The 26,616-nt window shown below is 36.2% G+C and overlaps 1 protein-coding gene and 1 pseudogene across 1 annotated transcript in view; both read left to right on the top strand.

Moving 5' to 3' along the window:
- Positions 1-25,076, top strand: part of TTC26 (tetratricopeptide repeat domain 26) — a 58,621-nt gene extending 33,545 nt beyond the window's left edge. The window contains exons 11-18 of the mRNA XM_044677730.1: positions 579-632; positions 1,967-2,030; positions 10,342-10,430; positions 12,549-12,632; positions 13,628-13,697; positions 19,000-19,106; positions 24,115-24,248; positions 24,704-25,076. Coding sequence (XP_044533665.1) covers positions 579-632; positions 1,967-2,030; positions 10,342-10,430; positions 12,549-12,632; positions 13,628-13,697; positions 19,000-19,106; positions 24,115-24,248; positions 24,704-24,815 — 714 coding nt within the window. The 3' untranslated portion in view covers positions 24,816-25,076. The remainder of the gene's footprint in view (positions 1-578; positions 633-1,966; positions 2,031-10,341; positions 10,431-12,548; positions 12,633-13,627; positions 13,698-18,999; positions 19,107-24,114; positions 24,249-24,703) is intronic.
- LOC123250836 lies at positions 11,956-12,103 on the top strand (annotated as a pseudogene).
- Positions 25,077-26,616: the final 1,540 nt, after the last annotated feature.

The following is a 26,616-nucleotide window of genomic DNA, read 5'->3' as shown; positions in this document are numbered from 1 at the left end:
TGAAGTATCATTAATCAAAATAATCATTTAATTGGGACTTTTTAGCTAGAATAATCAAAAAGTAACCAAAGTGGTGTTAGAGCAGATCCCATTAAGTGCACTCTGATGTAGTTATAACAAAACTTATTGTTAAATGTAACCTGGATATACCTAATCTTTTAATGTTTTCTACTAAAAGTTAGTGTCGTTTATTTTCAATTGTACAAGTAGTGAATTCTTCAGCATTCTGAAACTCAATAATGGGTATAGGATCTTACACAAGGACAATGGAGATATAATAGCTAGAGATGAATCTTTATTGATTCCAGGACCTGTTCTCAAAGTTGCTTTTTAAAAATATATCTCTGATATAAAGTTGAAAAGAACACAAAAACAAATAGTTTATTCTAGCACATAAATACACATCTCTTGGAAACTAAGTAAAAACTAAGAAGCATATTTCAGATAGCTATTGCTATAACTAGGTAAAACAACATGCTTAGGGTTAGGGATATGGAAGCATTGCAAATGAATTTGAAAAATCCTAACTAAGCCCACATCTTTCCTATCTTTATTAAAATCATATTCTGTATTTCTAGGAGTACATTCTCAAGGGGGTAGTTAATGCAGCTCTTGGACAAGAAATGGGTTTGGTAAGTATAAAATTTCTGATATTTACTGACTTTAGATTTATAGTAAATAGGAAGGATGATTATAAGGCTAAAAATGCAACTGATAGTGTTTTCTCAAATAAATATGTCATTCTGTAATGCCATTCATTTCAGAGGCAGTTAGGTGGCTCAGTGAATTGAGAGCCAGGCCTGGAGACAGAAGGTCCTGGGTTCAAATCTGCCTCATGCACTTCTTAGCTGTGTGACCCTGGGCAAGTCACTAAACCCAACTGTCTAGCCCTTACTGCTCTTCAGCCTTGAAATTAATGCTTAGTATTTATTCTAAGATGGAAGGGAAGGGTTTAATAAAAAAGACCATTTATTTCTGTACATCTTCTATCAAATATTATGGGATATTTGGTAAGCAATTGCTGCTTTCCCTTAACACTAAGAATAATCATTTTCCATTGACCAAGCTACATCCCTAATCATTGTTCCTATCAAGCAAGTTCAGTCACAGCATAGTTTTATAGTTCAAACCCCTCCTCCAAATTTCTATTTATTCATATAGCATATGAGGATTTTTAAAAATTGTACAAACATCCTAGCAATACTATGATATATGTTAGATGATGACGGTAATATAAACTCCTTGTAAAAACTCATTTTTTTTATCCTTATGTGTATCAGCTTTTATATATAGCAACATTTTATATAGCAGTTACTATTTTCAAAACCTTCTCATACACAATCATTTAGAGTAATGATATTGCTATTGATGCTGGTTATGTAGAAATATAAATATATGCTTAGCCTTCTTTGGCTGAGAGTAAATATCCTTTTTCAAAGACAGGCTATCCTATGATTCTTGCTTCAGAAGTGAGATACATTTTTCTTTTTAAAAAAATAAATGTTGGGGGCAGCTGGGTGGCTCAGTGGATTGAGAGTCAAGCCTAGAATTGGGAGGTCCTGGGTTCGAATGTGGCCTCAGATGCTTCCTAGCTGTGTGACCCTGGGCAAGTCACTTAACCCCCATTGCCTTAAAAAAATGTTAATGTGGAATTGAAAATAAAAATAAAATTAAAGTGTTTTATTAATGTCAATAATGTTTTCAGTTCCTTGAGTGGATTAGACATTGAGTACTTGTTCTTGTTGATTGATTTTTCCTTTTCTTCCTATGCAAGTTTCTTCATTTCCAGTTTTCCAATTTCTCTTTAGCAATAGGATCAATTTTTGCATGGTCTAAATGAAACGATATGTGAAAGTATTTTGGAACATCAAAGCAGCACCTAGTAATAAGATGATATTATTTTCTCATTAAATATATTGATCTAATCTGCTTAATTGACTCATGAATGGATTTCTTTGCCTTTCAGAGAGATCATCTGAAAATTGCCCAGCAGTTCTTCCAGTTGGTGGGTGGATCAGCTAGTGAATGTGGTATGTCTAAAATGTATACTTTTTAAAAAAATCTATACCTTCTATGTAGAATGGATACTAGTTATCATTTCCAAGGCAGAAGAGCCTTAATGGCTAAGCAATTGAGTTTAAATGTCTAAGCCAGATTTGAACCCAGGACATCCTGTCTCCAGACCTGGCTTTCTATTTACCTAGCCATCTAGCTGCCCTAAATGTATACTCTCTTTAATAGTATGGATTAAAGTAGCCAAGGCTAGTGATTTTTGGAAGCCATCTATAAGCATCCTTCATCAGCTAGAAGCTCTAAACAAAGGAAAGTTGATGGAACAATCCTTTACCCAGAAAAACTTCATAAAGATACTTTTCTCCTCTGCTATGTTCCTTGTTCTAGCTGTAATTATTTTTTCAGACAAAAGCTTTAAAGTTTCGGTTTGAGAAGTATCTGTTTTGTTTTTTGTGACCTCCTTCATCCCTTATTTTGCTGTTAATTTTATCTTTAGCCAAAGTAGTAAAAATACCCTCTCCCACTGGGAGCCAGATTTCAACCACTACAAGAAGATGGAAGGAGTATGAAAGGAAGAAATCTAAAATGAAGGGAAATTTCATAATAATAGAAAGGGTGTTCCAGAGGGCATAATGGAAGGTAGAGGGCAGAGGAGGAAAGAGATGTTATGTAGAGACTACCCGAAGTCATTGAAGATGAGGGAAGTGAAGAATGATTGCAAGAAAATGGATGAAACTTTGAATATGGAAGACAAAATCTGAATCATTAGAGAAGAGGAGTTGGAAGTTTACTAGCCACAAGAAAAGTATCAGGTTACTGGAGCTCCTACCCTCTAGGACTTTGTGATGCCAGAAATCAGTATCAGTCTATTCTCTCTCAGTCATCAGGAAATAAGGAATTAAACTAGCAAGGATATTAGGTCCAGCATCTAGATTCATAAACATGTGGTGAATAGCTCCTCTTGCCCCCACCCCAGGGCCTGACTGAACTCATGTTCTTTTGCTTCTCCCAGTTGTTGGAGGATGATGCTCATCTATAATATACCCTCTACATAGTGCTTGCATCTGGTTCCTAGACTACACTAGGCAAGGCTGTTATGGTGGAAAGAGGCCTAATATCTGGGCTTTTGATAATTATAGAGGCTAGAGAAATTGTATTCTCAAATGGTTCATTGAAACATGGTGGAATAAGTGGTACTTCTACACATGACAGTGGGCTCTGGGTTGAGGGGAGGGTTGGAGTTAAAGTTCTACCATCTTAGTTCTAGTGATGGGGAATGGTGATGTAGGCAGAAGCTTTGGATGTCAGTCTCCTACTAATATATATAGAAGGATAAAGCATTAGTATTTTTTCAATCAGTTGTGGTAGGCACAGGGCAAAGTGAGTTCTACTTCCACATATATGAGTCTGCTGCATCCTATCTGAATCCCATCCACCATGGAACTTGAGGGAACCTGAGAGCTAAAGGACTGTTTTCTAAGATGGTTTGGTGTTTCAGGTAGAGTTGGTATTTTCCTCTACATGTGATAGCAGGTTCTGAGAGTGGAGGCCTCCTACTACAATCCTTATGAGGAGGTCTCATTCTCCTCAGTCCAATGCTTAAACTCATTGAAAGCAGTTAAGTATTATTCTCTCAAAATTATCTCACTTGTTTCCATTTTCCTGTTAACTATTTTTAGTCTGTCTTCTAACCTGAAAACAATTCTCCTAAGTAAAGGAAACAGAAGCAACACAGAAGTTCCACATTCTTTTTTATCTTTTGTTATCATCATAAATTCCTTTCACTTTAAGCAATGGGCCTTTTACTTTTTATTTTCCTCTGTCCTCAACATATATTTTATTTATTTTTTTTAAATGTAAACCCTTACCTTCATCTTTGAGTCAATACTGTGTATTGGCTCCAATGCAGAAGAGTGGTAAGGACTAGGCAATGGGGGTTAAGTATTTTGCCCAGGGCCACACAGCTAGGAAGTATCTGAGGCCAGATTTGAACCTAGGACCTCCTGTCTCTAAGCCTGGCTCTCAATCTACTGAGCTACCCAGATGCCCCCTCAACATAGATTTTAAAAAGGCCTTTTGCCCAAAGCATTCATGCCAATCCTCTGTTCATTATTGCCTTGTGTTCCTGATATTTTCTTGTATCTGATTTTTTTTACCTCTATCCTCTATTCTTAGTTTCCTTATTGGTTGATTAAGTATATTTTCTACTTTCATGTGTACCTATATTGATCTTTCTAGACAGCTCTCTTTTCTTTCTCATTCAAACCATTAGACCGATTTTAAGAGGTAGTGAAGGATAGAAGGGCCTGGTATAATCCATAGGGTCACAAAGAATCTTACACAGCTGAATGACTGAACAAAATTTTTGGTAGAATTCACTTGTAAAATCCATCTGATCCTGATGCTTTCATTTCTTAGGAAGCTTACTTATGACCTATTCTTTTTTTTAAACCCTTAACTTCTGTGTATTGGCTCTTAGGTGGAAGAGTGGTAAAGGTGGGCAATGGGGGTCAAGTGACTTGCCTAGGGTCACACATCTGGGCAGTGTCTGAGGCCGGATTTGAACCCAGGACTTCCCATCTCTAGGCTTGGCTCTCAATCCAATGAGCTACCCAGCTGCCCCCACTTATGACCTATTCTATTTCTTTAACTTCTTATTTTTGTTGAAGATAGCATCATTCTTCCCCTTACCCTGGACCGTCAGTGAAGAGTAGTGATTAAAACACACCAATTTCCTTCAGATCTAAAGTAGTAATAGCAAACCTTTTAGAGATGGCATGCTGGGCTCTGCCTCCCCCAGACTGAGTACCACACACCTCCAACCTCACCCCCCTTTCTTCCCCTTAATCCAGACAGGGAAGGGAAGAAGCGCTCCCATTGTGCTTCTCGGTAAGAGGGTGGGTGATGAGAAATGCCTGTGGAGAGAGGGAAGGTTGTGGCCCCAGTGCTCCTGTGTCCTCTAGCTATGGGCCACACTGTGAATTCTGCTCCCCTCTGTAAAAGGGGGTAAAAATTATGGTTGGACTGAATATACAAGAGGGTGGTTGCCAGGAATTGATTCGATTCCAAATGAAAGACTCAAATCAAAATGACTTTTATGGCAGCTTATTTACAAATAGGAAGAGAGAGTGAAAGTAAGAAAATCAGAGAGGATAGGGCAAGATATCTAACCTAACAGGCTAATTTTTTGCTCTAGCCCCTGGCTCAACCCAGGCAGTGTTAATTAGTCCTCAGCCAAAGGGGCATCAGCCTTGAGCCAAGGGCCAAGGGCCAAGGGCCTGGGGATGAATAAAGCAAAGACTTCAGTTACAAAGCCTCTCTTAAGAGGAGAGTCCCTTCAGAAAAAATCCAGGAAGGAGTCAGTCTTTTTCACTCACCACGTGTTAGTTCAAAGGGAAAGATTTAAGAACAGTCTCATCAAGTCCAAGGTCTCAGGTCCAGTAAGCAGATTCTTCATCAGCCTCCAACGTGAACTCCTAACTCCTCAGAAAGAAGTGCCCACAGGAAGTTGTCACTCCTTTTTAAAGGTGCTTCTTTTGCATCACTTCCTGTGCCTTCCTCTGCTTTCTACATGTACCAATTACAGCTAACACTTTGCTTAGGACTGCCCAGGGGGCAATCGGTAGGTTCTGATTCGTCACCAACTTTCACACATGTGGGTTACAGATTTCCCCCACTCAAGTATAAGTGGGGTTTTTACACTTTTGGTGATTAAATCTAAAAATGGGCAGGGTAGAGTTAATCCCATCTTCACACCTCCAACCCCACCATGGGAATCACCTTCACCAACAGACTCAATGGGCTGCTGTCTACACTGCACCCTCAAGCAGCATGGGAGCTCCAGCCCCAGTACCTTACCCCAGATGGGAGGGAGGAAGTGCTCCCATTGGCTGCTGGGCAGAGGGGTGGGGGAAGTGAGGAATATTCTCAGGTTCATGGAGAGTGGGAGGGTAACACCCTGATTCCCTCTGGCTTTCTAGTAATGAACTCTGGCAGGGAACTGCAGGTATGGCCACAGAGAGGGCTTTGTGTGCCCTTTTTGACATGTGTACCATAGGTTCATCATCACTGATCTAATGAAAATAACCTAACTTAGAACTTTCAACTTGTTATCTATTATTTTAGTAGGCTTGGTCATCAGTTAGTAGATTCTTACAAAGCATGTAACAAAGAATAGCTCTACTGTTATTTGTGAAAATGTCTTCTGAAGAAATTCTAACTTCTATCTATTTTGCCTCTTTATCTTTTTTTTTTAAACCCTTACCTTTTGTCTTAGAGTCCATACTAAATATCAGTTCCTAGGCAGAAGAGCAGTAGGTACTAGGCAATGGGTATTATGTGATTTGCCCAGGGTCACTCAGCTAGGAAGTGCCTGAGGCCAGATTTGAACTCAAGAATTCCAGCTCCAGGCCTGGCTCTCCATCGCTCAACTACCAGCCTGCTTCTTCTTTTATTTTTGTCTCTCCCTCCTTCTTCCCCTATTAGAAAAGAAAAAGCAAAACAAAACCATGGTAACAAATATGCATTGTCAAGCAAAACACTCCCATCATGGCCTCATCCAAAAATATTTGTATAATTTGGCATCTTGAGCCCTTTACCTCTGTCAGGAGGAAGCAACATGCATAAGCCTTTGGAGTCCTGCTTGATCATAGCATTGATCAGGTTCTTAAATCCTTCAAAGTTGCCTTTATAATGTTATTCTTACCATTATTCTATTGATCATTCTTCTGATTCTGCTTACTGTACTTGGCATCATTTGATTCTTCCTCTTTTCACCATTGAGATTAAATGAGATATTAGACACTTAATACATGTTTTTTTCCTTCCCTTTCCTTTTCCCTCTCATTGCTTATCCTAGCCAGTTGCTTCTTAACTTTTCCTTGCTCCCTAATTCTTGTGTTCCAGTAATTGGACTTAAGTAACATTCTATGAACTGGTCTCTCTGACTCAATCTCCTTTTAAAATGTATATTTCCAAAGGGCTAGCCCTGAGGGGGATACAAACATGAACAAGACAAGGTACTTCCCCACAAGAATTTATAGTTTATTAGGGAAAATAAGAAACATATACAAATATGGTACCAAAAAGAATATTTTGTGTGCATAAGAAAGATACAAAACAAAATACTATGAGTTCAAAAACTGTGTTTCTGACTAATCAGGGGAAAAGTTAGCATTTAAGATGGGCCATCTTATAATATTTCCTAATATATATAGTTCCTAAACTAAATTTCTTCAAGTATTGCTATTTTATGTTATTTTCTTAGTCAAAAGCCTTGAAAGTTTCACTTTTTCTCTCCTGCATTTTGCCTCACCTTCCAGGCCTTCCATAAACCAACCAAATTCTAGATATGACTTATTTCCCAGTACAATTTCTCATGAATTCTCTGTTCTAGGTAACCTGGTAATTTCGCTGTCCTTTTACTCTGTTTGTTCATTCCCTTGACTCAGTATATATTTGTTGAATGAATTCCTGCTGCTATGACTTTTACTCAAGAGTTCCCTTCACCTGGAATGTTTTTTTTTTCTCTCTTCTCTACTTACATCATATTTATCTTCTCAAGCCCCATCTCTTCCGAGAGCTTTCTCTGACATCTCTACTACTTCTTGCTTCTCTTCTAACCTTATGCTGCATAGACTAACATTTAATTATGTAAGTCCTGATTGGCTTGCTTTTGTTTCAGCAGTGTTAATCTTGTCTCACCAATTAGATTGTATTCTTCTTGGGAGAGTAGGAATAATAGGGACTGTGCTTTATACTTCTATATCCCTTATGAATGCCTAACTGTGCTGAGCTCAGCTTTTACCACTTTATTGATTATTAGGTTCTAAGAAGAAAAATGAATGGATTAGAAATCAGCAACCTATTCTTATTTTATAGTAAAATGCAAGCTTTTTGAGGACAGGGATTATTTTTCGTTTTTTATTGTTACCCTGGTGCTTAGCAAAGTGCCTTGATCAGAATACATACTTAATAAATTCTTATTGGGTTGGATTGAATCAAAGTAGTCCTGTGAGAGGGAGAAAACTTATCCAAAATGAGATCTGAGGATTCTATTCTATTTTCTATACTGCCTCTGGGTCACTGGTCAAAACTGACTAAATGCTGCTTCTATTCCTTTTTCTTAATGCACATTGTCATCAAAGACACTAGTTACAGTAGCACAGGCTCATCTCAGAGCATAGTCAACTTTCACCAATAACTTATGAGTATCAGATACCAGAGGAAAAGAAGAAAGGGCATGTATAGCCAAGTTCAAGATGAGAGAATCCTCTGAAGAGAATTGAATGGGAACAGAAAAGAGTATACCTTCTTCTCAAAGGTACATGGCACCTTCATGAAAACTGGCCATATGTTTGGGCACAAAAACATTATAACTATATATAGACTTGTTAAATGTGGAACAGCAGAAATAGTAAATGCATCCTTTTCAGACTACACTGTAATAAAAATTGCATATAATTAGGAAACAAAAAGTAAAAACTAATTGGAAACTAATTTAATCTTAAAGAATGAACAAGCTATTGAAACAATAAATAATTTCATTAAAAAATGATGATAATGAGATAACCTACCAAAACCTATGGGAATCCACAAAAGTAGTAATTAGAGGAAAATTTATATCTCTAAATGCTTATATTAGTAAAATAGAGAAAGAAAGGATCAAAAAATTGGGAATACAATTTAAAAAACTAGAAAAAGAAATTAAAAATCTCCAACTAAAAACCAAATTAGAAATCCTAAAAATTAAAGGTGAGATCTATAAAACTGAATATAAAAAACCACTGAATTAATTAATAAATCTATGAGTTGGGTTTATGAAAAAAAATCAACAAAATTGATAAATGATTGGTTAATCTGTAATTTAAAAAAAGAGAAGAAAACCAAATCACTAGCATTAAAGATGAAAAGATTGAATATACTGTCAGTGAAGATGAAATTAAAGCAATTATTGGGAGTTATAATAATTTTTCTATTTGTTCTTTTATATAAACTTTAACACTATGGAGTAGCTTGGTATTGGGTCCTCTAGCAGTGTATCCTCCTCTATTGTTTTCTCTAAAGCTCTCTGTATGCTGTGCATGTATTGGATTCCCACATACCTGCCTAAGGCTAGCAGTAGATCTAAGCCTGAATGTACACATAATCCAAACGTAGTGTCTAGTGGGGCAACAATTAAAGAAAGTACAAATATTCTGTAATAGTCTTACTTTAGCATTCATTATACTGTGGAGGTAATCCTGCATTTCTGAGGGGTTGTGTCATTAGGAAGAAAAACTCCACTGGATAGGACCAAGCAGGTTTTGAAAAGAGTATGGTCTTGGCAGTATAGATTGTGTCTGCTGCTTGGGGACCAATCTAGCTAAATATGGTCCTAGTAATAATGTACTGTAGAGTAAGAACCAGCCTGATTAAGTTGGAGGGAATCATCACTCATTGATGAATTGTTTAGCCTCAGCAACTTTCAAGTATCATGTACTAAAGTATAGAGAATCTAGAATCCAAGGAAATTAACGTATTGATTAAATCACAGTTCCTTGAAGTTGAAGTAAAAATTGATCAAATTAGATGCTAATGGGAACATGGAAAAACAGCCCTAATCTCATATTGCTAGAGCAGCTGTGAATTGTTTTTAGGAAACAATATGGAAATATACATTAAGAGCTGTAAAACTGTTCATGTTCTTTAATCTAGGAATCCCATTACTAGGATGAAACCATAAGGATATTAATGAGAGAATAAAAAGCTTTGTATGTATGAAAATATTCCTGAGAGCTTTGTTATAGTTACAAAATAATTGGAAACAACACAAATGCAATATGGGGAAATTTGAGTGTAATGGATTGTATTATGTAATTAGAAATGACAAATATTGGACATATAAAAATATGGAAAAGATATGAAAAGATAAAAAAGAAGAAAAGAAAAATAATACATATGATTACATTTTTAAAAAGAGCCACAAAATCAAGAGGAAAAAACTGTCAAAATCCAAAGGGAACTCAAAAGCAGAGAATATTTATATTAGCACGCATACACAATTCAAAAATTTTAAACAAATTGTAAGCAGTATGGAGTTTGTGGTTTTACACATAATTTTTTGCATTAATTTATTTATATTTTGTTGGTAATGGTTACTAAATATATAATAGACATTTTAAAATATTTTTAAAATGAGTCATAAATTTGAACATGCTAAGTTGATTGAAGATTATGGGAAAATGTCTTAATGAAGCTAATATATATTCAAATTTTATTATCACTTAAACTTTATGTCAAGTAAAGTGCTTGCCTTCTAAATTTATATACTGTTATCTTCTTCTACAGATACAATACCAGGGAGACAATGCATGGCTTCTTGCTTCTTCCTACTTCGACAATTTGATGATGTCTTGATTTACCTCAATTCTGTCAAGGTCAGTATAGCACTTTCAGCATAGACATATATAGAAAAATGCCTATAACTAATGCTTGGGGGATGATAAAGTGGTCTTGTAGGTGATTCTTTTCATTAAATAATTGAAAGGGACGTTGAGGTTAAGAAAGAAAACAACTGGTTTTATATAGACTGTCTTTATAATGAAGAGACCTAGGATTTTCATTGATTTCAGCTACATATTTAAGGATCTCAAGAACATAACCAAGCAGTCCTCGCTTTTAATTTCTGATTCTATGATTCTGTGAGTAAATAGAATCTATAAATTCTACAAATCAAAATGAGTCCCTAAAACCATCTTGTGAAATGAATCATTTTCCCTTTAGGAACATTATTATATTGCCAGTATTATATTATATTATATCATATTATGTTATATTATGTTATATTGGCAAGGTAAATTTATAGGAGCAAGCACAAGCAAACTGAGGGTAAGGAAAGATTTCATGTAGAAAGTGTCTCGTAAGCAGCATTTCAAAGAAACCAAAGGGCAAAAGTGAGGTGAGAATACAGTCCAGAAATTGGGGAGAGCCTCTGCAAATGACAGAAATGAGCAACTGAAGATAGTTCCAATCACATACAGACCCCTGTTTGGCATTCAAAGTCCTTCACAATAAAACTTCAGTCAATTTTTGCAGTCTTATACATTAATTCATGTAAATTTCATCCAGCCAAGTGGCCTCTTTTTTTTCATGATTTCACACAAGATTTTTATTTGATATTTTCAAAACATTCATTTTTCTGATTACACGTACTTTGTCAGAGTAAACTACTCATAGCTCTTTAAATCATAATAAATCAATGAGAATGTTAATTGTGCCATAAAAAACATTCTGGGAGAATGCTTAGTAGTTAACATAGCTGACGCTGATATTTTAAACTTAAATTTCATATTAAAAGCCATTAAGTAACTGAAAAAAACTTTTAGAGTATGTATTTAGAATTGCTCACAAGGCTTCCGGGTTAAGATGGAGGCAGAGTAGAATTGCTCACAAGTTACCTTTACAGCTCAACTATATAAAAATCATTGTATTGTAAACAGAAAGGATAGTTGAACATTAATTCAGTGCTTTTTGTACATCAAGTTGAAATACATAGGTTCAAAACTTTAATTTTCATGGCAAGCAGTTTTTCCTGAGATTACTATGCTATCATTTACCCATACCATTTCATCTCCTACCTCCCCTTGCCTTTGCAAAATCTGTGTCCTATGCCAAGAACTCCTCTTCATTTCCACCTCTTTGAAACCTTAATTTCCTTCCAAATTCAGCTCATCACTACTTTATATATATATACTCGTGTATATGTCATCTCTTCCTCCTGGAGAGCAGGAAATGTTTCATTTTTATCTCCATATACCTAGGGCATTACATTAGTGCCCAACACATAGATATTTCACAAATGCTTATTGATCATTAGTTAAAATAATGTGCTACAGCCTATAAAAACAGTTCTAAAAGCAGAATTCCAAAATGTTTTGAACAGTGGTATAAGAGCAATGGTATATTGCTTCTTGGCCTTTTGGCTAAGATCAAGTGTAAGAGCAATGGTATAAGCCTCCGATGATGACTGCTTTTGAAGGAGAGAGCATACATTTGTATTATGATTTCATATATATTCATATATGCATATATACGCTACTTTATATTTTTTAATTAGCCACTTAACTTTAGAGTACACCTGGCATAATGATCCCCACTCTGGGCAGTAGTATCAGATGCGAAACTATACTACCAAGTAATAATTTTCAAAACTATTTGGTTAATAATGGTTAAAAAATATAAAAGTTAGTCATTGGGATAGATTAGAGTACAGAGAATACAGAAACAAAAAATATAGTAGCATAGTGTTTAGTAAACCCAAATATCCCAATTATTGGGGTAATACTTCCCAGGAGTTTTTGTTTAATCATGAATCATCTCTCATGAGCTGAATCATGAGCAGACTGGCAAAAATTAGCTTTAAACCAACATTTCACTACATGGACTAAATATAAAAATTAAATCATAAATAAATTAGAGGAGCAAGGAATAAAATAGCTTTAGGAACTATGGAAAGTAAGCTTATTAATGCACTGTGTATTTGGGTTGTTTTACAGAGTTATTTCTACAATGATGACACCTTTAACTTTAATTATGCACAAGCCAAAGCTGCCACGGGAAACACCAGTGAGGGTGAGGAGGTAGGTATCTACTTTTAAAAAGCACTGTTTTAATGGCAAAGTATAATTCCAAATGACTTATGATGAAACATGTTACTTATCACCAAACAGAGATGTGATAGATTCAGAAGATGGACGCAGGCATTTTTTGTTTTGGACATGGCTAATAAGGGGATTTGTTTTGCTTAATTATACACATTTATAACAGGTTTGTTTTTCTTGCTTTCTTAGTGAGGGTAGAGGGAAATTCAAAGCTGAAAATAAAATTTAATTTAATTTTAAAAAGAAAGAAAATATGTTTAAGAAAAAAGCACTGTATTTTGAATATTTGTAGAATTCTGTCAGCGATTCTCTGGGTTATATCAATAGGCATTTCTCTAGGGAATATGTAAAACTTTTAAGGAAAATATGAGAAATATTTGATAAAAAACTGTATTTTCCTGTTTAAATTAATCACTTTATTTCTTATGTGCATATTGTAAGCTCGAAAATTAATATACAATATCTTACAATCTTATATTTAATAAGATTTATTAATATTAACTTGAATAAAGGAAAATAAAAAACTAGAGTAAAGAGGGAGCTAACCTAGCTGTGGTCGCGAGAGAAGAAAGAGAAAAGGTGGGGTTATAGCCAACTTATAAACAAAACGTGAGGACACAACATGGGAGATGAAAGAAAAAGGAATTTGGGGACGATAAAAAAGAATTCTGGGAGATGGAGTCTTTAGGGTACAACATTCTAATTACACATTATCCATGGTAAACTCTAAAATTTCTTTCCTTTTATCTTGAATAGGAAATATAGGAAGGTTTTCTGAAAGTCAGCAGGTCCGAGAACCAATCTCTTCTCCAAACCCACTTAACCCATCACCTCTTGTCTGTCACTTTCCCTTAACAGCAATTGGATTCTATGATGGAAAACAGTGAAGCAGCTCAAACCAAAGCAGGCTGGTGGGGCATAGCTATCTCTGTTGAAAATATGTCCTATTCTTCATTCTGCTTTTTTCCCCTCAGGTGTTCCTTTTGATCCAGAGTGAAAAGATGAAAAATGACTACATTTACCTCAGTTGGTTAGCACGATGCTGTGAGTCATTTCCTCTTTTAAATATAACACAGGAACCCTCTTGCTCAGTTTAAGATTGAACTCCTTAAAACAAACAATTGACAAGTGGTATTTCAAACTGTAGTTGACTTGAACAAGTGGACACACAAACCAGTACTCTTGGCAAAAGCACTGACTGATCTCATACACATTCACTCAAGGTATTGGGGAGAGCAATAGCTTAGGAGTCTGTGCTGCTCCCTAATTCCTCTGTAATCTTGAACAACTCACTGAGACTATTTAGATAGAAAATGGGACGAGGATAGGGGTTTTGAGCCTTCTAACCCTAAAATTCCACCAGCCCAATAGCATAGAAACTCCTTAAGGAAAAGAATTGATTCTTATTTGGCTTTGTGGCACTAGTACATGGCATTGAACTTATAGTCAGTCTTAAACTTTTATCGCATTGAAACTTTATTCTCTTAGATTTCAGAGTTGCCCATTGAATCCTTTTGGCCCTGCCAAAGTGCCTAGAGTCTCAATTTGCAATATCCCTTGCCATTTAGTCTCTCATGAGATTAAACTATTCCTAGGATTTAATTGCCGCCTTTTACCATAATAAAGGGATTCCTGAAAATTCCATTGGAAAGAGTGAAAAAATGTTTAAATGTCTCTTAAAAATAGCTACTATATAGCCTGCAGTTACCTGTGTTTACCACAAGTTGGTGATCCTATATTGGTAAAATGAAAGAAATATTTACTAACTATATCCTTAACTTGCTCACTGACCATTCAGCAGCAGAAGCTGATGAATAAGCAGAGCTTTATAGTGAAAAAAGAAGGTATTTTGTTGGGGATCATCCTATTTTCTTTAGAGTAATTATCCATTTTTAAAACTACAGCTTTTCCTATCCCTCTTTAGTTCAGTGTTCTCAGAGTTAGGTGACACAGAGAGAAGAAAGGAGAAGGCAAACCAATAGGACCTTATGAAAACTTTAGAAAACAGTATCTAGAGAAGGAAACTAGGCCTAATATTATAGAGGAAGAATATAGCAAGCTGAATGGCCCTAAGATATGGGCTAATCTACATTTCAGATCAGGGGTCAGCAACCTTTTTGGCCATGAAAGCCATAAACGCCACATTTTTTAAAATGTAATTTCGTGAGAGCTGTACAGTGCTCACAGTGTGCTCCTGTAACAGCGCCTGAAAAAATTTGACTTTATGGCTCCTGCAGAAAGAGCCATATCTGGCCCTCAAAAGAGCCAGATATGGCTCAAGAACCATACGTTGCCAACCCCTGTTTCAGATAATCTGCTTACAACTTTCAATGTTGAATTCTGATTATATTCATTAAAAAAAAAAAAACAACCCTTACCTAAAGTCTTAGTATCTATTCTAAAACAGAAAAGCAATTGAACTATTAAAGATTTATAATCAAAGGCTCCTATAGCTAGAAGGGACAGCTAGATGGTGAATGAATTGGATGCCTGGCAATATGGCAGTAAAGGAAAGTAATAAATATTGGAGGGGATGTGGCAAAATTGGGATACTAATGCATTGCTGGTGGAGTTGTAAATTGATTCAACAATTCTGGATGGCAATTTGGAACTATGCTCAAAGGGTGCTAAAGAATGTCTGCCCTTTGATCCAGCCATACCACTGCTGGGTTTATATCCCAAAGAGATCATAAGGAAAAACTTGTACAAAAACTTGTACAAAAATATTCATACCTGCACTCTTTGTAGTGGCAAAAAATTGGAAAACGAGGGTATGCCCTTCAATTAGGGAATGGCTGAACAAATTGTGGTATCTGTTGGTGATGGAATACTATTGTGCTCAAAAGAATAAAGAACTGGAGGAATTCCATGTGAACTGGAAAGACCTCCAGGAACTGATGCAGAGCAAAAACAGCAGAACCAGAACATTGTACACAGAGACAGATATACTGTGGCACAATCGAATGTAATGGACTTTTCTACCAGTAGCAATGCAATGACCCAGGACAATTCAGAGAAATTTGTGAGAAAAAATGCTATCCACATACAGACAAAGAAATGTGGAGAACAGAAATGCATTAGAAAAATATATGCTCAATCATGTAGTAAGATAGGAATGTTAAAGGATCACTCTGCTACAAATATGAATAGCATAGAAATAGGTTTTGAACAATGATACATGTATAACCCAGTGGAACTTCTTGTTGGCTTTGGGGCAGGGGAGGGGAGGTGAAGCATGAATCATGTAACCAAGGAAAAATATTCTAAATAAACATTTAAAAATTAAAAAAAAATAAATAGGATGCTTGGCCTGACAGCAGGAAGACAAATCTTCCTGTGTCCAAATCTGGTCTCATATACTTAATAGCTGTTTTTGTCTCTGGGGAAGTCACTTAACCCTGTTTGCTTCAATTCCTCAGCTCTAATGTGAACAGGAGAAGGAAATAGCAAAAACAACTCCAGTTATCTTTGTCAAGAAAACCCCAGATGGGGTCACAAAGATTTGAAGCAACTGAAAAATGACAGAACAATAGCTAGAAGAAACTTTAGAGATAATTCTACTACAGGAGTTTTTTGTGTCAAGGACTCCTTTGATAGTCTGGTGAAATGTATAGATATCTTCTCAGAATCATGTTTTTAAATGCATAAAGCACATAGGATTAAGGGCAGCTACATGGCTCACTAGATAGAGAGCCGTGCCTGGCAATGGGAGGTCCTGAATTCAAATGTAGACTTAGAAAATTCCTAGCTGTGTGAACCTAGGCAAAGCACTGCCATAACTGCCTAACCCTTACTGCTATTCTTGCCTTGAAACCAATACTTAGTATCCATTCTAAGATAGAAGGAAAGGGTTATTACCAAAAAAAAAAAATACTTAGGATTACAAATGAAATTGGTAATATTGAAATATAGTCATCGAAATATTTCTAAGCCCAGGTTAGGCACCCCTGGGCCTAGTACAAATCCATCTTTTTCTACATGAGGAAACTAGAAAGGTCCAGAGACTGCTTAATTAAGTTGCACCACATTTTCTATTAAGACCATCCTCCTTTCAGTTAACCAGAATGTTAGAATATTTAAATAAGCTATAATGTCTGACAGCTTTATTGATGTTTGCTTTCAGTGAATCAAAATACAATGCTTTAGATATTTTGTTTTAAATGTTACATTTTAGTATGGATATGGAAACAACTCAAATGACATGATTTTTTTAAAAACTAGTCAAATGCACAGTAAAGGTAGGAAAAATGAAAGAATTGTTCCAAATTAAGAAAGAGAATGAAGACTACAGCTGTTCTCCTGTACAATACACCTTCCTCTCTGAGCTTCTTCCCAGGATAATCCCAGGATTAGGAGCACACAGAAATTCATATCAAAATAGTTAATTATATTACATAGCTTTGAATATGGTATATGCATTTAGAGAAATCTTGGTATTTGTTAAAATAGGATTTAACCAGTATGTCCTGCCTAGTCAAGAACAGCTTCTTTATTTTTCAAATTTTAAAAAATTAATTAATTTTTAAAAAATCTTATATCTGTCTTAGAATTGCTACTAAGTATCAATTCTAAGCCAAAAGAGTGGTAAGGGTAGGCAATTGGAGTTAATTGACTTGCCCAGGGATACATAGCTAGGAAGTGCCTAAGGCTAGATTTGAATCTAGGTCCTCCCATCTTTTGGCCTGGCCCTGTATCCACTGTGCTACCTACCTCCTGTAAGGTTAAAATTAATATCCAATAACTCCAAGTATACTATTTTATAAGATTTATTAATAATCATTTAAAGTAGAAGAAATAAAAGAAACAAAATTTGAAAGCCTAAGTGAAGAACATGTGGATAAAATTCTGCCTGACTCACCCAACCTCCACAGCCACATTCCAGGAAGAAGAGAGAGAGGGCGGAGCTACACAAAACTAATATCTTCATCTTCACTACATTAGTATGTTACGTAGATATGTAACTGGGATGCTGGGAGAGTGAATCTTTGGGGAGCAAAATTCTAATTATATAATCCCCCCTGTGATTCCATTGGGAAACAAGCATGTAGATTTACACCCAGATTTACATGTCTAGGTTCCCCAATGAATCGGTACACATAACCAACTTATATCTCTAAAGATCTTTAACTAGAAGTACATACAATATTGTAGTTTCTAAGGTTTAATTACAATAATTTGGGGATAAGAGGAAAATAAAAGAGAAAGAGAGTGAAACCAATGATTGCTAGGCTCATTGACAAAAAGCCAATTAGGAGGCAGTCCCCTTTAGCTTAAGAGTTTACATCCAAAATATGTGTTCAATCCCCCACAGTTCAATTCTCTACATCCCAAAATTCATTCTGGATCTTTTGGTGCAGTGTGTGGCTTCTGCAGGCTTCTTTAAGATGCCTTCTCCAAACAGTTCACTTTCTTGATTCAGAGAGATAGCAAGTTTCTTCCTCTAAAATTACTCTCAAACAAAATTTTTTTTATAAATCTATTATTTTCATGGTCACCAACAATTAAAATTAATATCCAATAACTCCAAGCATAATATTTTATAAGATTTATTAATAATCACTTGAAGTAGAAGAAATAAAGCCTAAGTAAAAAAACACTTGGGTAAAATTCTCTTGCCTGACTCTCACCCAACCTCCACAGCCATGTTCTGGGAAGAAGAGAGAGGGGGGGAGCTACACAAAACTTATATCTTCCCTACGTTAATACATTACGTAGATACATATATGGGATGCTGGGAGAGGGAGTCCTTGAAGAGCAAAATTCTAATTATACACTGCTCTAGGAATAGCTTCTGAAAGAAGGTGGAGGCTGAACTGAGGAAGGGTTATAGCTTGGTTGGGACCAGTGGAAATCAACACACAAAAGATGGTTGCAGCCTACAAGGAAATGTGACTGCTAGAAAGGAAACTGTGTGGAGACATAGTGCATGACAAGATAGATAAGTGGAAAGCTATTTAAGGAGATCATTTAAGATCTTAACTGAAATGGATTTCTGTCCCCTGGAGGAGAATATACACATTTAAAGAGAAAAGGTTTCTATTCAAGACTGACTTCTAAGTACATTTCAAGAAGAGTAAATACTGATATTTGGAGACAAGGTTTATGCTGATATCCTAGGGCCTTCTTTGTTTTAGTAAAAGAGATAAGATACATTTTTTGTAAATATAGAGTGACCTAATAGTATTAATGCATCTTTAAGCTTTAGAAACTTAAAAATCTATATTTAAGCTTTAATAGCTTAAAAATACATTAAAACCTTTGAAAATCTGTATATTCATATATGGGGATATAAATTATATAAGAAGAAAAATTACTTCATTATTATTCTAATTGTTTATTTTTGTAGACATTATGAATAAGAAACCAAGACTAGCCTGGGAGCTCTATCTGAAGATGGAAACATCCGGAGAGTCCTTTAGTCTTTTACAACTCATTGCTAATGATTGCTATAAGGTGAGTTCTTTTCTCTAGGCTAAGGGAAAATTGGGAATAAAGATAACATTGTTCCAAATATGAGGCAATTTTTTTAGATGACATTTAAAAAATAAAATTTGCTTTGTATTCACAGATGTAGGGGAAGAAGAATGTGATATAATGGCTTCTGCTTCCTCGAAAGTTCATTCATTTTTTAAGTGCTAACATTCTGGCTTTCTGATCCTACTCCTTTACTGAAACTGCCCCTCCAAGTTCTCAGCAACAATCTCTTAACTGCCCAAGTGTGGTGACTTTTTTAAAAAATCAGTTCTCATTTTCTTTGTCTTTTCTACAGCTTTTGATAATGTTGACCACTGTCTTTCAGGTTTCCCTCTTTCTTTGACTTCATAACATTGCTTTCTCCTTCAGTCTGTATGATTGATTGCTCCTACCAAGTCGAGACTTCCTTTGCTGCATCAAAATCTGTCTCCAGGCTGCTAAGGATATATGACCTAAGACTTTGTTCTCTTTCTAGCCATCATTTCTATACTGATGATTCCCATATCTGTATATCTAGGCCTAATATTTCTTCTGAATTCAAGGATACTCCATTGGCATTTTAAACTCTCAGCATGTCCAAAATAGAACTTACCTTTCCCACTATAACTACTGCACCAAAGTTACTTAGCTCTTGTTGGCCAAGTTTGGAATTTTAGCATCATCCTTAACTCTTCCTTCTTCTCTTACACCCTATCTTCAGTCAGTTGCCAACTTTTGCCAGTTCTCCCATTTTATTTTTCTGTCACCATCCTGGGTCAGACATTTACAAATTGCCTTGACTGTTTTAATAGCCCCTTAATTCAACTCTGTTCTCTTTTCTCTTCAGGCCATCCTTCAAAGAGTTGACAAAATAATCTTCCAAAGACGTAGGTCTGACCTTATGACTTTGCTACTCAGAAACTTTATGGGACTCCAAAATAAAATAGATTCCTTAGTCTAGCATTTAAAGTCCAGCCTTAGTTTACATCTCTCTTTCATTTTATTGATGTTCTGTCTTCCTCAAATTTTCTTGTATATTTACTTCTCTGCTGCATGTTTTATATATATGTTCATTCCCCAAAAAAATGTAAGTTCTCTAAAGGCAGAGATTATTTTGTTTTAGTCCTTGTATCTGCAGTATGGATCACAGTGCTTTGTACATGTGCAAGGTCATTTAATAAGTATTTGTTTTCTTGAAAAGGTTTGGGGGACATTAGGGAGGCTTGTAAGCATAGGGGGAAAAGTCAATGGAGATAATAAGAGCACAGATTTAAGAGAAAGTGAGAGTGGTCTATGGAACTAGATCCTAGAGCAGAGGGGATAGGCTTAATAAGGCCAGCTTTGGCAAGTAGGAAAGCCATTCCCTTCAGAAGCAGAAGGGAAAAAGGAGAGGATGACTAAAGATAGAAGATTTTGAGCTATAGAAGAGGGAAGTTAATTGAGCTCTAATTTGAGCTAATTTGATGAACTCAATTCTCTCAAAACAAGAGTCGAGGTCTGCCAAAAGTGAACATAAGTGAGAGTAGAGTTAGGAACTAACGAAGAAAAATTTAAATAGCCACTATAGAAAATAATGCAAGTAATCAAGAAGATATGCAGTATATGCTTCCAAGTGTAACAGAATTAATTCAAGGCTTCCAAGGTTCCCACAACATAGTGATAGCTGTTCAAGGAGTATTCCAGCAATGTACTGTTGATAGCTATTAATTTAAATATGCATTGATATTAGCTCTATGCCTTGAACACTGTGTTTCTGTGGTTGAACACAAAGGAGAGGATCTAAGGGTGAAAAAAAGATATTGATTTACCAACTACTTCTGTAGGCATTCTCCTGCACTTGGAAGTTTGAAATTGCAACTTCATGCCTGCAGGGTAGAAAGTAAAAGTTTTATCTTTGTAAGAATAAACAGGAGCCAGATAGGAAAGTTTATGGAGGGGAAAGAGAGAAAGTCTATGAAGGGAGACTCTTCTAGCTCTCCCCTTCCGCTGAATATACTCTCTGGAAGACTTCAAGGGGGTATCACCCTGAAACTGGGTGACCTGGATGGTCGTGCCACCCCACAGGAGTTGGGGGTAAGGCTTCCCTATAAGAGGAGGTATGGGGGACCCCAATTCGATTCTGAATGAGGGCAGGGTTCATGCAAGCCTTCCCCAAGGTCAGTCAACTTCACAGCAAGTGGTCTGGCTTCAAGATGGAGACCGCCAGACCAAGCTGTGATTCCCCTCCCCCTCGTCTCTCAGGCACTCTGGAATGCTATCTGACTAATGAATGGCTTTTATTAATCACAATTCAGGGATTGGAGAAAGGGGTGAAAGACGGAGGAATTTGGGGTGCCCTCTTCTCTATTCCTATGGAGTCCGTCACTTGGGTGGGAACCTTTGGGATTTCCACTCCCAAGCATCTCCTCCCACCTCTTCTTCAGATTCTATTTCTATTTTCTATTTCTTTCCTTTTCTATAATTGCAAGTTAGACCAGAAAGGGTCTCTCAACAAGGTTGGGTAATGGGAGAAGGAACCTAAGAGATCGCTCCCAAACTGGAATCCCAAAACTTAGCTAATTCGTTGGTTGAAGTCTTGATGGGTGAGATGTGATGGGATGCCTTTGACCAGGGAATCAGGGTTTCAATGTCCAAAGAAAGATCCTCAGGAAGCCCTCAGGACTGGATCAGTTCTGGGATGTCCTCCACCGGAACCCTTTTCCTCCTCCTCCTTTCTCCCAAGCCTTTCCCAGAATTCCCTCTGGTCTCTCAACTGTCAGTAACTGTCACCAATGATCTTCTTCTGGCTCCTTTTGTCCCATCCCCCTTTCACAAATTCCATCCTTATAGTATACCAGTTTTGTGTGGTGGGACTTTTTCCAAAAGTCCCACTTGATTCATGCATCATGCATCATTATTTCCTGTTCCTATCTCATGTTCCCCCTTTCTCCAAAATAATAAATCCTTATCTTGTCTTATCACTATACTAATTATCTATCTATTCCTATTCTAAGACGGGTTTTGGAGAGGTTGGTAAGGGGATGAGGGTTGCAATTTATATAACTATTTACAAGGGTACAAAACAATTTTGTAACACGAAAAATTTTCCATTGAACACAATGTATAAGTTTACAGTGTAACAATTTTCTTATCATTAAATTCTTCTAGGTTATTATTTAATAGAATTTTAACTTGTTTCTACTTTTAATATATATGTCTATCAAGCAATGTAATACAATTATCTTATTATTCTTAGTGGTTATCAAATTATGTTTAAACTATCTATGTTTTAAATGCAATGTTAGTTTTTATACCGAGAATCTATTTTGGCATGTTAGTATTCTTAGTTATCTATCCAACAACACTTATATAATTTATTCTTATGTTTTCCCTGCACTAGCTCGCTAAAAATTTTTGAACTTCCCAAGGCCTTTCTGCACTTTCCCTATGTCTAGCGTCCAAATTATCTGCTAAATTGTTAGTATGCTACAGTATCTACATGGTTAAGGACTATTATTTATAATTCTACTCTACTTTTCCAACCTATGTTACAGGTATATATAAAATTTACATTATTTACACTATTACATTTATACCAGTATTAGTTCTGCATATCGATGTTAACCAGACAAGAAAATCGCTTGATTTTCTTATGTGGTTAAAATCTTATGGAACTTGCAACTATTTACATTATAGACATATATACATTTTATATTTTCACAATCTTCAGACACTCACTTATTTACACAAGGTCTTAACTAGATATCAGTTTTGTGTTGTGTTTTGTGTTCTCTTTATGTACTTTGCATGCAAAATACTCTTGTTTTCAAAGTTTTCAATTTTCTTCAAGTTGCCTGTAGATTTCTCTTATCTTGATGCTATGTACTGTGGTTGCATTTTCCCTAAAGGGTGAGGTTAATTTGTGTTTTTGTGTTATCACTGCACCATAGTCTTATATAAACCATTTCCTTCTGTCCTCTTCTTTGTGCAACTGTCCATTTTTGCAAAGTTCAAAAGTTTTTTCACAATGTCTTTTCAAGTACTCTTTTCTTGCATCTTTCTTCTCGGTTATTTTCTCAATTTCCTTTTCTTCTCTTGATGCTTTTTCCCTTCTCTGTTTCACCGTCACATGTTGTCTATTGTCATACATGTTGTCAGGCTCTCTGGTCCAGATACAGGAACAGTGTGGATTAGGATGCTTTGTCAGTAATGTCAATCAATTGTTTGTGTGTGTCTGTATATGCACTTTCAGATGTTTTGCAATGATTTTGTTTTGCAATGACTTGGCTAGGTTTTGCGGATCAATATCCACTTGCATATGTTTTCTTTTGGAGGGATAATGTTCTGTATTGGTGGAACTAGCAATCCAATATTGCTTTGATTCCATTTATATATACTGTTTTCATTGCTACAGTCTTCTTCACATTATGTTTATAATCCTTCTGCATTTAGGCTTTTCTTTAGGTGTTCTGTACTTTTGATGGATTAGTCATCCAGTACACGTATGAAACATAGCCACTCACATCTTTCCTCAATGCCTATGTCTGGTACCCTGATTATTGGTACATTTGCTTCTTGATATAGTCTTTTCATTTCCTCTTCATCATCAGAACTCATGTCATCAAAGTCTGTGTAAACAGGATATGGTTGTGATGGCTTGGTATTAATTACATCTAATGCTAAAATTGCTTCCATGTCCATATCTGCTAAGTCATTTTCTGGTAGCATGCTAGTCATGTATAGTTCATTATTTTCTGTTTCTCAGTTGACTTGGCTCATGGGTTCAAAAATTTCATCCTTACATCTTATATAGAAAACTAGTTCTTACTGTAGCAAAATTCTGATTTTTCCTTTTGATAAATTGTATGTAGAAGTGAAGCAATCCTGCTTCTGGCAAGGAAGAATGATGCATATATAATGCTGTTATTTGCTGATCCATAAAATTCCACCTTTTTAATTCAAGGTTTGTAGGCAGACTTTTGGCTTTCAAGTTATCACTTTAACACTTTTTTGTTTGTATTTTATTCAGATGGGTCAGTTTTACTATTCAGCCAAAGCCTTTGATGTCCTGGAAAGACTGGATCCTAATCCTGAATACTGGGAAGGCAAGAGAGGTGCCTGTGTGGGCATTTTCCAAATGATATTAGCTGGCAGAGAACCCAAGTATGTTCTCCACCCCTCTATTCCCTGTAAACTTAGTCTTTTCTCACCATGTGAAAAATTGGGCTAAAATACCAAGTTAGGCATATTGTTTTTACACTAATGTTTAGAAAGAGAACTTTTGTTCCATTTGATTAACAAGATCAGTTAAATAGCTTGTGGCATGTAGAAATTACTTCAACATTTCCATAAATTTTACAGGACTGGGTCTTAGATATCATAGTGTTTGCAATGCAAAGTGGTTAGGAGTCCTTGGTAGGGATTACATCTTGCTGCCTTAACTATGACTACCCAAAAAAGTGCAGTACTGATACACGGTAGAACTCGTAGCTTTACCTTGCCAAGCCTGGGCAAACGTGAACAAAAAAACAATCTTGGAGATCTGGAGGAAAAGGTGACACATATGGGAGCTAGATGGGGAAATTGAAACTTTTTTTCCTTTCATATCATTTCATCAGAGAGACTCTTCGAGAGGTGTTGCATCTACTGAGGAGCACTGGAAATACCCAGGTAGAATACATAATTCGTATCATGAAGAAGTGGGCCAAAGAAAACAGAGTTCCTGTCTGAGATGGCATCATCAATATGGTCATCATTGTCAAGTTCAAGGGAACCAGATACCTCCTTGGAAGAAAAAAAGAAGTTTAATTTTGATGTGGAGAGCAGGATGTATGATACTACCTTTATGGATATTTTCTTCCTGTATTCATCTGAACAGAAGATCAATGAACCACATACTTAGATGGAGCTTTCTGACTGAGCAGAGTGCCATAGTGTATATTATGGCCCCTGTGTAATCATAATAGCAATAATACCTTAGACTTTATTGGTGCCTTTCAAAGAACTCAAATCATTCTGTGTAACATAAACTTGTTTTAAAGAGAAAGTATGGGCTACTTTCTATCTCTACCACAGTAGAGTTCCATGGTACTGATTCCTTACTGCAATAACTTCTGGCTTCTAGGTCATTGATGCTCAAGAGTGACCATCACTCTATCCTCTGAACTTACGGCCACTCACATTTTATTGTCTGCCTGATTTCACATGGAAATTCTGCAGAAAGCTTTATAAATAAAACATCCTTGGCATCTGGAAGAGCAGTGCCTACACGTGACTACATTAGGTTTTGAATGACAATGGGCTCCTTCATTGAGTCCAAACATAACTTAGTTCTATATAAATCACTCTTCTAAGAGACTGAATTTCTAGTGGCCATGTGTAACAGTGAAGAAAGATCAATAATGTTTTTTAAGGAAGTGTGCACTTCTAGGTAACTCTGAGTGCAGCACCTCTAAAAATATTCAGGAAACAAAATTTATACATTTCATTACTACCCCATATAATTTAAGTAACAAAGATGCCTTCATATCATATCTTTATGCTATTTCATAGCCATCCCATCTGAAAAGTAGTGCTTCAAAGACGTTTATATACATATAATATTCTTATTGTTGTAGCAATTTGAATGAGTCATGGATTGCTGATTGTATAGACCTCTCTAGCGAGAATTCCCTAATGGATGAACTCTCAAGGTGTGGTCAGGGTTCGAGGCTTTCTCATGCCCCATAATCCTGAGCCAACATAGAGTTACAAAAGGATGAGACAAAACAGTCCTTAGGCTCTTACCCTAGAGCCAAAATTCAAAGAAAATGAGGATGAAACCAAGGAGGCAAGACTTGAAAGGAGTTCTTAGTTCTTCATGACTGCCAGAATAGAGGAAGGCATCTATCAAGCCTCCTCCATTAATGGAATAGGAAGGAAGGACTCACTCTATTTCCAACTTCCCACCAAACCCCTATCTTCTTCCCCGGCTCCAATGGAGGTGGGAACATGCTAGCAGTTGTCACTACCTGGCTGCCAGGTTGATAACAAAAGCATTCACTTCAGGCATCTACCTCTCCTGGAGGTGTAGCCACAGCTCTTGATAGAGTTTGAATATAGCGATTCAGATTTTTTCATTTTAATATCATTATGGCTTTTACTATATTGTCAATTCTGATTGCTCACAAAAATGAATGGGCTCTTTTTTTATTTAATTTTAAAGACTTAAGCCACATGTGTTATATATTGAAGCACCTTTTCTCTTCCACCATATTGTGTCCAATGTTTTAAAATAACTAGTTTTCACCATTGAAGGCACTATCCAGTGCATATCTAGACAAAATTCGAATGCAAATTTTAATTACTTTTCTAATCCTTACCTCACTTGAATGCTAGGAAACACTAGGACTATGTGAAAGAGATTGAAGTGCGGTCCTTTTTCATAGCTGTTAGAAATAAGTTTTGTCTTCCAGTCTATAGCTAATTGCTTCAAGTTTCCCAGGGGTAGCTCACCTACATCTAGTGGCTCTTCTATTGATGGCAAGCCCAC

Source organism: Gracilinanus agilis, chromosome 5 (genome assembly GCF_016433145.1).
Source record: "Gracilinanus agilis isolate LMUSP501 chromosome 5, AgileGrace, whole genome shotgun sequence".
NCBI lineage: Eukaryota > Metazoa > Chordata > Mammalia > Didelphimorphia > Didelphidae > Gracilinanus > Gracilinanus agilis.
This window is presented reverse-complemented; position numbering and strand designations above follow the sequence as displayed.